This window comes from Drosophila suzukii, chromosome 3 (genome assembly GCF_043229965.1).
Source record: "Drosophila suzukii chromosome 3, CBGP_Dsuzu_IsoJpt1.0, whole genome shotgun sequence".
Taxonomy (NCBI): domain Eukaryota; kingdom Metazoa; phylum Arthropoda; class Insecta; order Diptera; family Drosophilidae; genus Drosophila; species Drosophila suzukii.
This window is the reverse complement of record NC_092082.1, coordinates 75,213,426-75,227,193: the sequence shown is the minus strand read 5'-3', so window position 1 is coordinate 75,227,193 and position 13,768 is coordinate 75,213,426. Positions and strand designations below refer to the sequence as shown.

General features: G+C 42.5%; 3 protein-coding genes across 3 annotated transcripts; 1 reads left to right on the top strand and 2 right to left on the bottom strand.

Moving 5' to 3' along the window:
• Positions 1-1,432: 1,432 nt before the first annotated feature.
• On the top strand, positions 1,433-5,055 carry LOC108005595 (short-chain dehydrogenase/reductase family 16C member 6). Its single transcript, XM_017068896.4, has 7 exons — positions 1,433-1,885; positions 3,728-3,883; positions 3,944-4,120; positions 4,226-4,298; positions 4,361-4,538; positions 4,597-4,722; positions 4,791-5,055. The coding sequence occupies exons 1-7, from the start codon at positions 1,598-1,600 to the stop codon at positions 4,876-4,878; spliced, it is 1,086 nt and encodes a 361-aa protein (XP_016924385.2). The 5' UTR covers positions 1,433-1,597; the 3' UTR covers positions 4,879-5,055.
• Positions 5,050-5,732, bottom strand: LOC108005586 (uncharacterized). The gene has a single exon (XM_017068887.4). The coding sequence runs from the start codon at positions 5,713-5,715 to the stop codon at positions 5,050-5,052; it is 666 nt and encodes a 221-aa protein (XP_016924376.4). The 5' UTR covers positions 5,716-5,732.
• A 1,576-nt stretch (positions 5,733-7,308) lies between these two features.
• Positions 7,309-7,920, bottom strand: LOC108005587 (uncharacterized). Its single transcript, XM_036818104.3, has one exon. It carries the CDS (start codon positions 7,640-7,642, stop codon positions 7,367-7,369), a length of 276 nt encoding a protein of 91 aa, XP_036673999.3. The 5' UTR covers positions 7,643-7,920; the 3' UTR covers positions 7,309-7,366.
• Positions 7,921-13,768: the final 5,848 nt, after the last annotated feature.

The window sequence follows — 13,768 nt, the reverse complement described above, 5'->3', positions numbered from 1 at the left end:
CTATGTGACATGTGTGGCTTGCGTGCGGTCAATGCTCTCGGGATCCGTCTCAGCTAGTCTGCTAATATGTCAAAATCGCTGGGCTGCATTTACATATTTTATTTATACCCGTATCTGCGCGTCTTTGGTTTTAGTTCTATGCTTAAAAAAACAACCTCAAGCAGGGCGCATGCGTTCGCCAACGTTGCACATGTGCGAGGATGCAAAAAGAGACGGCAAAAGATACAAAAAAACGCCAGATGTTGACACTGTGCCGCAGCTGCAGGCGACTTTAGCTTTTGCCACATGCGGCAGCAGAATGTTTACTCTAGCACACCGATCGCTGTTCATTGACCTAGGGCAGGGCCTTAAATATGCTTTTATTGTAACGGAATGGGATCCACCGTGGCCATCCATAATGCAGCCAAAGCGGATGTACCGGCCTCCATTTGGGGCCTTTCCTTTTTCGCCTGGCTGCCACTTCCACGTCGGGCAGCCTACCAGTTTGGCACCTCGAAAATAGGTCGACCAAAGCGCTCAACCATCCAGCCGGTCTGACTCACTCAATTCTCGTCTGGCGAGAGCTAAGAAACGCGGTTTTGGATTCGAACTGAGTTCAATTGGAAAGAGAGTCTCTAGTGCACAGGGAACTAAAAAAGCTCAAGACGTGAGGTCTTCAGTTTATACAAATACGGACACCGATCTCAGAAAATGGATAAATAATACAAAATTATAAAATAATACAAATGTATAATGCATGTAAAATTGCAACAAATTGTATAAAATCTTGAATTCTGATACAATGTCAAATATCCTGTGGTTAATCATTTGCAGTTTTTATCAAAAAACACACTTATATGTAAAAAAAAAATACCAAAATTTCTCAACAGCTTAAAACGTTGTTATTTTTCTCGGTGCTCCTTTCTCCAGCGCTGCACTCACCTAAGAAGCCCAATTAAATATTTGAGTATTTCTTTGATTGGCTGGTGGCAAAAGGTTGACAATTCGAAAGTGCCGCACAGTGGCTGCCATTGGTTTATAATTAACCTTATTATTTAAGGGGTACTTCGAGACTATTAGGGAGAGATGAACAGTAAGCAATTGTTTACCATTTTAACCAGCTTCAGATATCCCATCTTTCCGGACCAGATAAAGGGAAAGCAAACACGGGAGACCCCTTATCGGGGTTCATCTTCATCCGCAGTTCCCACTGTGCGCGTGGGGAAAACAATATGGCCAAGGCCTGTAAAAACAGAAAGCCGGCCCAAGAAGGCAGGTGAAACGCAGTTACTCCACTCGGGGCAGTTCCACTTCCACTCAAAGGTGCTGCGCTGCCCACTCAAATCTGCAGTCGTAGATACGAAAACCAGATAACGCCGAGCGCCCAGCGATCTTCACTCAATGGGGAAATACTGCTTTAGAGTCGAAAGCTTGACAACGTATTCGCGTTTGCTTTTCAGTCTGTTGCCAGATCTTCGACGCGTTGGAGTCGCCGCGAGTGCCATATTATTTTTGCTTTGACCGCGAAAAATTCTGGGCTAAACAAAATATTTGTGTATATACATACATATACGTATCCCACATTTTAGCCATTTGTGAGTGCAAGAAACTGTGAGTGATGGTGGAAACGGAGACGACAACGACCATAACGCGCACCACCACTGCCGTTCCGGCTGGTTCAGTAACGGTAACCGGACCCACCGCCTCGACCACGCCCACTGCGACTCAGGCGGCTGCGCAGGCGCACCGCAATGATGAGACCACCCGGGCCATCTTCAATCTGAAAGTCATCATCTTCCTGCTCCTGCTGCCTCTGGTTTTACTGGCCGTCTTCCTGAAGCACCTGTTGGATTACCTATTTGCCTTGGGACTCAAGGAGAAGGATGTCAGTGGAAAAGTGGCGCTGGTAAGATCTATCTGAGTGCTCTCGGGGCTAACAAATGGCTGCAATGAGCGTTTGGCAAATGAGCCATTAATGGGGCTAGTTAGATACGCATCTGACATGTGTACACTCAGGAAATTACGTTTGTAGCATATCAATCATTTTACATGTCAGATGAATATTAATAGAAGTATCTTGCGCAGTTTTTTATAAATTGGCATGTATTTTTTCCATATTTTGCCATTGGAATGTTAGAAAACATTGTGCTGAGATTATAAAAAAAGTAAATATTATGATTTCCAGTATAAAAACATCTTGAACCACCTTATCATATCATAATAGTTTTCTGTGTATATGTATCTTTGATATCTTATATCTGGTGGCACATGTAGCCAGCCAGAAACGTCACGCACTTTCCTTTTCCAGTGGCTGCCCCCGGTTTCCACGCCCACCTTTTGCCTCACCCACCTGGCCCCTATTACCGCTTTTCTTTTATTTTCTTTTTTTTAATCTTTTTCCCACCTTTTCCCTCTTTTTTTTGATGTCACTGCCATAGGGTGCGGCCGATCGTTAGGATTGTGTTATTAAAATAAATATTTATGCGTTTGGTACCAGCTCGTTTAGTTGGCCAATTGTTTAGTTGTGTCCACAGAGTCTGGTCTTTGGTGCCACGGTCAGCTAATGTGACATCATTTCCCTGTAAAAGCCGCAATCGGAGAAAATCTCCAACTGCAATTCGTGCCCGTGGCAACCATATCGCAGTTCATTAATCACATGTGCAACTCGGGGCGTCGAATTATGGAAAAGTCAATTATTGGGGGCGCCATCGCCACTGGACAAGGTCAAGTGTGTAGGTGATTGTGGAGATGATTCGATGTTCCATATCATAAAGAACCCGATCGAATTCGGAACCCATTAGCATGCTTTTCAGGCTTTTAACGTGGGCGTGTGCCGGCCATAAGCGTCTCACGTAGCGAAAATGAATCATTGTATCTCGGTTTTTGTTTTAGTCTCAGCTTTTACAAATGCTCTCTTCTCGATATCGTTTTTTGTCGGATACAGATACAGATAAAAATACAGATACTTTTTTTGCGGTTGCACAGGGAAGTTCTAGTACTGCGGGAGGGGGCAGAAGTTCTCAGCCCAGCTGTGAGAAGCAACTTAATTAGAAGATTGATTGTCGTTGATAAACTCTGTTGACATCATTGTTAAGGAATTCCAGCTATTTCGACTTAAAAACCCCCCTTTTCGCCGCCCCTGTTTAGCCTCAAACTGGTTTTGCCAATATGAACTCAAAAAGAGAGCAAAAATGCAAGCCACAGAGACTTCACTTTTGTTTTCGATCGCTGACGTTTGTAAACAACAGAGAACTTTCGAAGGGCAAAAATAAAAAAGTATCTGGGAAGCATGCCGGGTATCTCTCAGATGCGTAGATAAAGCCCAACAGTTGTTGCCGCAGCTAATTTGCATATGATATTCAAATTCTTCAGGAATGCTATAACTATAACCACAACAATTGCGCATTTTGTATTGTTTTTTTTCCGTGCCTATTCACTAACGTGCCAAACATTGAATTGAACTCATTCCGGGTTAAATTTCGTGTGATCCCCCACCCCCAGAAAACGATTGCTGAGGTCACCCAGTGCGCTTTAATTACGGTCAAAAGTCACTCAATTGTCCCCCAGAGGGTCGGCCCACCGAGCGTATGAGTAATGCCATTCATAAGTCGCCGCTGCCGCTCACATAATTGTCCGTAAATGAGGTTTTTGTTCAATGCAAAGTCACATTAGCTCGAGTTGATTGTTTGCAAATTAAGCTAATTAATTTCGCTGAGTATAATGTGAGTAACCTGTGATTTAAACTCAGGTGACCGGAGGAGGCAGCGGCCTGGGTCGCGAGATATGTCTGGAGCTGGCCCGTCGTGGCTGCAAGCTGGCCGTCGTGGATGTCAACTCCAAGGGATGTTATGAAACGGTGGAGTTGCTATCCAAGATCCCACGGTGTGTGGCCAAGGCCTATAAGGTAAGAACACAACGAAAGTTGGGTTACTTTGATGTTACTTCAAACCTATATTTGTTACAGAACGATGTCTCCTCGCCTCGCGAACTGCAGTTAATGGCCGCCAAGGTGGAAAAGGAACTGGGTCCCGTGGATATTCTGGTCAACAACGCCTCTCTTATGCCAATGACCTCGACACCCACCTTGAAAAGCGATGAGATCGACACCATCCTGCAGCTCAACCTGGGATCCTACATTATGGTGAGAATATAGTACTACATGCATTAAGTTTTTTGAAATATTTTTGATTTCACCTAAATATTTATTTGTATTCATTAAAAACTAATGCATGTTTTTCCTTTGCAGACCACCAAGGAGTTCCTGCCTAAGATGATAACCCGAAAATCAGGTCACCTAGTGGCAGTGAATGCCCTGGCGGGTTCGTTTACTTTTCAGTACCAAAACTAAGCCGTTTTATTTATCCTGGCATTCTGTAAACAGGTCTAGTTCCTCTGCCTGGAGCTGGTATCTACACGGCCACAAAATATGGAATCGAGGGCTTCATGGAGTCACTGCGAGCTGAACTGCGATTGTCCGACTGCGACTACGTTCGCACCACGGTGGCCAATGCCTATCTGATGCGAACCAGCGGGGATCTGCCGCTGCTCAGCAATGCGGGGTGAGAGTGGGTTAATCTACATCCCGATCACCTGATCTGATCCCAATTCCTCCTCTAGAATCGCGACAAGTTATCCCGGACTGCCCACGCCATATGTGGCCGAGAAGATTGTCAAGGGAGTGCTTTTGAACGAGCGTATGGTGTACGTGCCAAAAATATTCGCACTCAGTGTATGGCTGCTCAGGTGAGAATTGAATTAGCCCAGGTATCCAACGATTATTCCTAACGATTATTACTTTCTCCTTCTGCTAGACTGCTGCCCACCAAGTGGCAGGATTACATGCTGCTACGCTTCTACCACTTCGATGTGCGCAGCTCCCACCTGTTTTACTGGAAGTAGAGAAAATCAGCAGGCAAAGGAGCAGTTCCCCCAACCAGCATTCAGCATTTAAGCGGCGAGCTCTTGTTTGTTTCCAATTTGCAGTTCTTAATTCGACTGTTGCTTACGCTAGGTGTACATGTTTAGCTATTTATACGAAACTTTAACTTAAATTAAATCTATATCCTAACATTAGAACTTCTGTCTCGTTAGACGAAGTCTTTCGGAATAGCACTTCTTCTCGGACTGCTGGACGCAGGATCTCCGCTCGTAGTGCCAAGTGTAGCCAGCAGGACATCGATGGATCAGCTTGGAGCCATTGGAGCAGTAGTAGAAGTAGGCGCAGTTTCGTGGATGTGCCATAAATCCAAAAATTCCCTTCTGGCAGTCGGTGAAGTTCTCTGGGGATGGCACCCGATTGCAGGACACCAGATGAGCGGGTGTGCAGGCCTTTGCCAGGCCCGCTCCTTCATAGCACACCATATAAGGATAACAGGGTCCTGCGTTGGGTAAAAGTCGCAGGGTAATGGTCAGGGGATCCGCTTTCTCAGCTGCAATGGGTGGTTTCTTAACCACCAGAGGTGATTTGGTGGTGCTAGACATCGGATCCTGACACCTCTTCACCAATTCCTTATCCACACAGCGTTCCAACTTCTCTTCGTAGTAATGCCCGTCCAAACATTTGGCTTCAAAAGATCCTGGACCGGCACAATAAATGTATTTGGAGCAATTACTAGAGCTGGCCACGTAAATTCCCATTTGTGGGGCACTGGCACACTCCTCAAAATCCAGAGCAGCGGTTCGGTGACCCAGCGAGGTCACCAGTATAATAATAGTTATTAAGTTTACAGTTCCCATTTCTGTACACCCGTATTGCCGGGAAGATGACTTAAGACTAAATTCATGATGATTCGTTTGGAATATTTTTGCATGTGCTCCACCTGATAAAAAAGACAAGTAGGAGCATCGATTATTGCGTGGTTATCGCGTACTAGATACCGCTAATGACTGCGGGGGAGTTACTGCCACGCCCATGTTTGCAGGGGGTGGCCGTTACCACATTCGTAGCATACTTCCCAGTGGCAGAAAGGCTAGGGTTTTAATGACTGGGCCATAACCGCAGCACAATGCCCGACTGCTCTCGCAGATCAATAAAAATTGAAAATGCACTCAATACGCAATTAAGTGTCGCCACTTCCGGCAGGACAAACGGACGGCCAGCGATACCATTCAGCCCATTCATCCTCATCCACATCCTCATTATTATTTCCATAGCCATCGCCATCATCATCATCATGATGGTCATGGCTTGTCGAAGTTAAACGCCGGCCATCGATTTAATATCCGATGAGATATTCATAACTTGCAATTAGGTTTGGCGGCTCTGCGCTTTTCCGCGCGCTTTCGATTTACGTAAATGATTGGGCTGCTGATTAATGAAGAATTACCAGGGCAAATGGCTGGGATCTGCGGGCATTATCCAATTCCCCATCTGCCAACCGACGACCCCATTGCCATTAACATAATATTCAGCGCTGTCATCGGCGGAGTTCAGTGCCAATTGCGAGCAAATTAAAAGTTTTATTAATTGTTAATTAAACGCTGTCGAGTGCTGGCTCTGCCGCCAGCTTTGTGGCATAATTTTCGGCTCAATCCCCATATCTGGCCAACAGGTTATACCGCTCGGTCCATATTCCACGCTCCACCAGATGCCGTTCGGCACCAAGAAACACAAAAAAAAGGACCCCATATGGTGCCGACGGCTCAAGTGATTAAGTGCACGACGAGTTCTTCAAATGCATTGCAACATGTGCACAAATAACAACACACACTCATATACCAACGATTTGAGAATGTAAATTCTAATTAAGATTGTGGAAGAAGACCCCCAGCACCTGATTCTTCTACTGCCGCGGCACTCAGTGTTCAGTATTCAATTCTCGGTGCTCATTGCGCATGCGCAGCCCCGTTGCCGATCCATAAAAATAGCTCACTAATTATTTGTGTGCTAGGGTTACAGTTCTCATAAAAAACAAACAAACTGTCGGTCGTTTTATGGATCTTCTGCCGGCTTTAATGCCCCCGCGAAGTTTTTCGATCCCAATTCAATTCGACACAGATACACTAATGACTTTCCCTTTCTATAAACATTTTAGCATCAGTAGTTGTAGAAAAGATAATCTCAATTTGATGGGATCATTTTGAAATATAAAAGAAATTGAATGATTTAATTTAAAAATATTTAAATCAAGGTAAATCATAGTATTTTTTAACATGGACTTAAATTAGTATAAAATAATTTAATATTTGAACATATTAATAGAATCATTGTATTTTTAATCATTACAGAAACCCTTTATACTTGAAGAATGCTAATGAATTAATGATTCCTAGGTTGTTTTCTTTTTCTTATCTATAAGTTAAATAATTAAAAAACATATAATAAAAATGTTGTTCATGTGTTTTATGTTTTTATTCCACATAATGTAATTTACAGTGTATTTCCCGCCTACACCCCGGCATCCGGATCTCCGCACCCGTCGTGTGGACTCTGCGGCTGCATTTCCGAGCTGATTAGCCGTCGAATCTCCACGAGAACGTTCTCCGTCCGCTCCTCCAGGTGATCCAGGGCGGAGTTGAGGGCGTCCAGGCTTGAGTTGACACTCGCAATCAGACGCTCCGAGTTATTGGTTATCTCCATGAGGTCATCGAAGTTGCTGACCCGGCGACTCGCCTCCGAGATCCTGTCCAGCTCGAGCTGCAGCTGCTCCTCGCCGCTTTCCATCAGGGCTTTGAAGGCAGGAAAACAACTTTTCAAATTGACTTTAAATTTTTATCACCCTTCGGAGACCCTAGAACATGACAGACATTTTTGGGCTCCTATTTCCTGCTAACCGAATCCGAAGTGTAAAGCAAATTTGCCTCTGGTTTGTTTTGCTATCAAGCATAATTAAAGTTGCTTAGCAAAAAGCGATTTAATTCAATTGAAATTGCAGCTAACTGACTTTGTCCACTTTTGCTTTTAATAAACGGAAAATGTGCCATATTAAGTATATTTTATTTCACTGATTTGACCTGTAATTTTGGGATCACGGGGTATGTTGAAAAACTACCTCGGCTGCAGGTTTTTAAATGATTTGTAGATTGGTTATTATAAAACTATATTTAAGTAATCTCTAATTTAAATTTGAATTTTATTCCAAATCCCTTGTGTTTAAGTCCGAAAAATTGATTAAAATTAAAAATGAATTTAGGTTTGTCGTTCCTGAAATCGTATTTCTAGAAAAATAAATATATTTTTGCCTAGGGCATCCTAATGTCTGATCCCCTACTTACTATAATGTTTATTTAGCTTTGTTTGTAATTGGCGACTGTTACAAAAGCTACACTCGTTCATTTCATTAAACCCATTTACAAAATGGCTTTGTCCATTATTTATACATATCAATTATAAATTGTGCGCTACGCCTGCAATATTCATATTCACTTGTCAAAATGTCAACTCAAAATAGAATATTTATGCATTTTTATGTGTGCATATCGGTGCGTGATTTGTTTGTTTTATGCTCTCGGTTCGAGAACTCTTTGTTGGGATTGGGATGAAGTAAAAAACCAGAAAGGCAAAGAGGAAAATGACAATTCAGCCTATAAATAAGCGGCGGCAACCGAAGTTAAAATCAATTTTTTTGGCCCCATACTGCGGTGGTCGCGTTCCCCGATTCTCGAAAAAAAAAGAAGGGGTGAGCATCGAAAACTGAAAACCGAAAACCGAATGGTGCGACTATTTAGTTAGCCGCAGAACAAGGTGCCTCAATTTATTTTTAATTGAAGGCAAATTGAGCCAATCGCCTGGTTGATGGAGGTGGCAATGGAAATGCCCGTCTGCGGTTGTCCATGTGATGTGGTCTCTTTCGGCTATTAAGAGGATGAAGCTCAAGCTGCCCCAACCAAAATGTCTGTTTCTTCTGCCGGCTTACGCATTTTCACTTAATGAATTTTCATTCAAAGTGACTGCAAGCATGTGTCGTCACTCGATGGCCAAAACTCTGGACCTGAAGTGGACTTCCAGCCTCACTCACCGGCCATTAACCGACCTGCTGCTGGCCAAAAAGGATGCCTCTGCTGACGTTTTCTCTGTGGTTGGCTAAAATCTGTTATTATTGCCATTAAGCAGGCTTTTGTTGTCACCGCCCGGCCTACATATGCATACATATATGTATGCATTTTCCTTCGATATCCTTCACTTCGAGTGGTTTTGCCAGGTTTTTCATAGATCTTGAGGCTGTAATCGCTTGGCCATTGAATTTTCAACACACTTTACGAGTCCCTAAGTCCAGGGCTCAACTTGTTGCCGCCCATTTTCAATGAATTTTGGTTTCTGCTCGTCGTCATTAGTTGAAAGCGCTTAGTTTGGCTCGTTTGTTTGCTGAAAGTTGTATGTTTCGTTGTGGCCAAGTTTTGTTTCTGCTTCTGTTTCTGTTGCTGCATTACGCAGCCTGTTGTTGTCATCAAGTTGCATTTGGTTTTTACATTGTTTCGCCTAAATAAAGGCGTGTAATTTATGTGTGTGGCCTGTTTACAAGGTTGTGCATACGCCACGTTGACCGAACTGTGAGCCGGCATCCGAGCAGAGAATACTGAGTGAGCTGCCCCATTGTGGTCCATATACTTTGTCACGGTGTGGAGCCCGTTTCCCTGGTTTTCTCTGCTTTTTCCTGGCCATCCCTCGTCGGTTCCATCCCGCCTGAAGGACGACGCTTCGGAGGCGATTGCTCAGGCAGGACATGTGTGCCCCGCATCGTTGCCCGTTATTGTTTTCCAACTTTTCACTTTGGTTATGAGCTGTCCGAGCGCCGCAGTCAGTTGCACGCTCGCCTCCATCAGCGTCGCCTCCATTCCGCTGACCACAGTGGACAACGTGGACTTTTTGGCCAAGCTGCTCGTGTTTCTGTCCCTGAGTGGATCAGTACAGAGAGAGAAATGCTCTAAGACTCTGTTTTAAAAATATTTTTAAAATCCAAAATAAATCCAAAAGTTTTTTGAGATGAAAAACCAATCAATCTGTAAGATATATAGGTACATAAACTGCGGAAAGCCATTTAAAGTACCTTAATACCTAGAATCAGTACCCAAAACGGAAGTCAATATTTTGGACCAATAGATACAATCCTATTTTAAATTATAAAACAAACATTAAATTGGCATTACTTTATAATCTTATTATATTATTATCACAGAGTTGGAACTACAACTATCTACTTTGTATCATTATAAATATAAGAGAAGCTTAATTGATAAATTTGAGTTGTTCTCATAATAAGCCTTAATCAATAGAGCTTTACTATTATAAGAATGAATCCAACTTAAGAACTTCAAATATTTTAAATCTCCAAGATCCTATGTTCTACCATTAGTTTCGGGATGTACATTTGAAGAAGAAAACGTTCTTAGTGTTTATAAATCCTGGCTTTTCCCGCAGTGGAAGGACGTGTGTGCTTGTGAGTGCTGTTATGCTTATATCCTGCGGCTTAAGCATTTGTTGTTTTACAACGTTTCAGTCTGTTTGCCAAGTAAATAAAAGCTGTTAACTAGTTTTCACACACCGAGCCGAAAAGGTGGAAGGGGTTTGGGTTTTGGTTCGGTTTGGTTTGGTTGCGTTTTCCGAGGCGAGCTGCAACACGTGCTGGACACTTTTTTGCCCGGCTTGTCCTGTTCCGGTTCCTGTTACATCCTTTTCCATACTATTCCATTCTATTCTAACTGCTTTTGTGCGTAGCACTCGTGTATGAGCAATTATTTAATGCCGTCCGCCTGTCATTGTTGTCTTTGGGCCCAGAGTGTTGCCTTTGTCTTGGTACCAGCCAGCCAAGTTGGCCAAGTCAGCTGCAGCCTTCTCGTCTTCTTGTCTGCCCCTTTTGTGTCGCTCATTTATTTGTGTTTATCCTTTCGCTTTTAATTGCGGCACCGTCCTTCTGCTCCTGCAGCCACCTTGCCACCTGGCCACCCACATCCCGCCCCCTTTGTGTAATTACAAGTGTTTGTTGTGTAAATAATAGCGTTAGCTGCCTGGGCCGAGGACGAGGACCATCGTTGACGCATCGTTTGCATGCTCAGTTAATGCCGTGCATCAGGACATCCTCCATTGTCCTTTCTCTCTGTCTGTCTGTGTGCTCTTCTGGTCTTCTGTCTGTGTGTTTGTGAGTGCGTCTGTCTGTGGCAGGGAAAATTAATTACAAGAATTAAGCAGCGCAACGCCCGATCTGCCGCATTGACACAGGTGTTGGCCGCCCGCCGTAACGTATTTTCCTTAGATAATTCCCACACAACTCGACAGCCATGTGCTGCACCTTGAACTCGAACTCAGGCTAAAAGTGCAGATGCACAGAGGAAAATTTAAAATACAATTCAAATATAGGTACTCCAAGATAAAGTCTTCATTTAATAGAATTAGAAAATTTTAGAATTTCGAGGGCACAGTTACAAAATATAAAAATACAAATTTTATTCAATCTTTGTTTCTGGAAAGTCTAAAAAAAAACTTTCAAACTCTAAAAAGATAAGTGAATTGATATGCTTAAAAATAATATACATTTAAAAGATAATTGATAAAAATTTCAAATTCGAGGACTTGACATACTTGAATATCATTTACCCCAAATTAAACTAGATAAAACTTCTAATTTTATAAGGTAAACAATCAAATGGTTTGGTATACTTGAAAACATTTTACATTTAAAGGATGCTAGATAAAAAATGTTGTATTCCAAAATTTCATTTATCAATTCGATTGGTATACTTGAAAATAATTTACAGTAAAAGGATGCTAGATAAAAAATTCGAATTCAACAAGGGGAAAAATCATCTGTATTGGTATAATTGAAAATAATTTACACGAAACGGATTGCGTTCAATATTATCTATTTTTTCTGTGTGAACCCCTCGAGAGTACCGGAGGCGGGACATTAATTCATTCACCTAGAGACACTTACATGTGGTGCCCATTAGCCGAATGCCACGCCCCCGTGAAAGGCAAATGCCAGCGAGCCATGCGACGCCAAAAATTTCCATTTCGTTGCTTGAACCGTGCATAAATATGTCAATAGGGATTATCCCATCCCGGGCCGCAATAAAAATCTTCGGGAGCTATAGAAAAATATAAAAATTCGAAAATGGGGAGAGGAAAACCTCAGCTAAACAAACAGGGAGCTGCAACTTGATTATCCTGGCAACCTGCCGCCCGTTTTCCGACCGTTGAATTATGACATTCGACTGTCAGTGCGGGTTCAAGTGGATTTGGCTTGGGTTCGACATAGATGTAGTGCGGATGCTCCTGGCAGGCGTGAGAATCCGTTATCCTTGCACCTAAACAAACACATTCGAGGCCTTCGGGATGCAGAAGCTGTTCGTCCTGCTCGAAACCTGGCCATGGGTGTCGTGTTGCAGAATGTTTTTCGATATTGATCCTCCGCATCCTTACGCATAACACGACCAGCTAATTTATTTACTTTGCTGCCTGAACACCAGTTGCACTTGTTCTAAACTGAAACACATGTTCCAGGATCATAATCGAAATGGCCTGTTATCCCTGCCTGTCTCATTATGTCCTGCTTTTGCTGCTGTCGCAGTAGCACTTCAGATTGGTGTTGACAGTCGTGTTGAGAAATTGCCTCGCCTTTCGCCCCTTTCTCCTTTTTTTTGGCCCTTGTCTTTTACAAGATTCCTCTAAGCTCTGAGTGCTCGACATGCTAATGTGAAATATTACAAAACTAATGGAAAAAACGGAGAGCCATGCCATCGAGTTTAACGCGTTTGAGCACTCAAACTCTCCACACTTTTCCCTTTCGTCCGCCAGCTGGGGCCCTCCTCCAATCTCATCTCATACCATCCTGTCTTCGGTTTATCCTTTGCCGTGGGAAACTCCGGAGCACAGGTTTAACCACCACTAATCCTTTACCTTAAGCACTTTACAACATTTTTCTGGCTCTGCCCGTTAAGAGTGCAGTCGTCTGGGGTGTATTCTCTTAATTTTTTAGCTATTTTCCAGAGTACCAACCAAATTATTGTGATGTTTGGAATGTATTTCATATATTTATTAAAGTTTTAACTTTTACAACTTTTTTAAGGAAAAAAAATAAAGTTCAAAATTAGAAAGGTGTAGTTATACTTTTATTCTGATACAATCAATAACTGATAAACATTTCTATAATTGCTCCCAAACTCAAACCAAAAAGCTAGCTTAAAAAAGTTATTAAGCAGAAATTTCCGAATTACAGTTAAGTAAATTGGTCAAAATAAATTCTTTAATATAGTTTAATATAATAATACTAATTATAATATTACAGGTGTGAGCTGGCCTTACTAGGTCCATAGTTAGTTTTAGTTTTGTTAAAAGTATTAACAGCATAGAAATAAGTGAAATAATAAGTATATAATATGTAAAATATTTTTGAAAGTCCAAACCAAAGTATCTTTATCAGGACTTGTTAAATCCTTGTGTTACAATTTAAAGCTACCCCAGAAAAGTTTTTTATATTACCCAATACTTTTTTTATTGATGAACTTGGCTAGTTTTTTGCTCTTTGGGGTTTCACAGCACGGCTAAGCGTTCTTAACTTACCGTCAGTGTTCTTTGAGTACCCTTTGAGGGGAAACTGAAGCTGAAGTGTTGTTGTCGGGACAGCGTTGAGTGGCAAGGAGTTTTGACAATTAAGGGGGTCACAATGCTCTAGTGTCTATATCTTTATAACTTGCCACCGCAGATAAGGTTGGAAAATGGAATGGAGGCAACCGGTGCCATGTGCTCTCATTCCGAAAAAGCAGACGCCTGGCCCATAAATCATCGAAACCCAATAGCCGCAAAAAAGTCGCATGCAAAGCGCGGCGGCACCACGTGCACAAAGTGTGACCCGAT

Bases quoted from the DNA above. Each gene is read 5' to 3' on its own strand.
- LOC108005587 (XM_036818104.3), bottom strand. From the start codon at position 7,642: ATGGAAAGCGGCGAGGAGCAGCTGCAGCTCGAGCTGGACAGGATCTCG.
- LOC108005586 (XM_017068887.4), bottom strand. From the start codon at position 5,715: ATGGGAACTGTAAACTTAATAACTATTATTATACTGGTGACCTCGCTG.
- LOC108005595 (XM_017068896.4), top strand. From the start codon at position 1,598: ATGGTGGAAACGGAGACGACAACGACCATAACGCGCACCACCACTGCC. The intron at 4,121-4,225 runs GTGAGAATATAG...TTTCCTTTGCAG, and splicing joins ACCTGGGATCCTACATTATG to ACCACCAAGGAGTTCCTGCC. The intron at 4,539-4,596 runs GTGAGAGTGGGT...TTCCTCCTCTAG, and splicing joins CCGCTGCTCAGCAATGCGGG to AATCGCGACAAGTTATCCCG.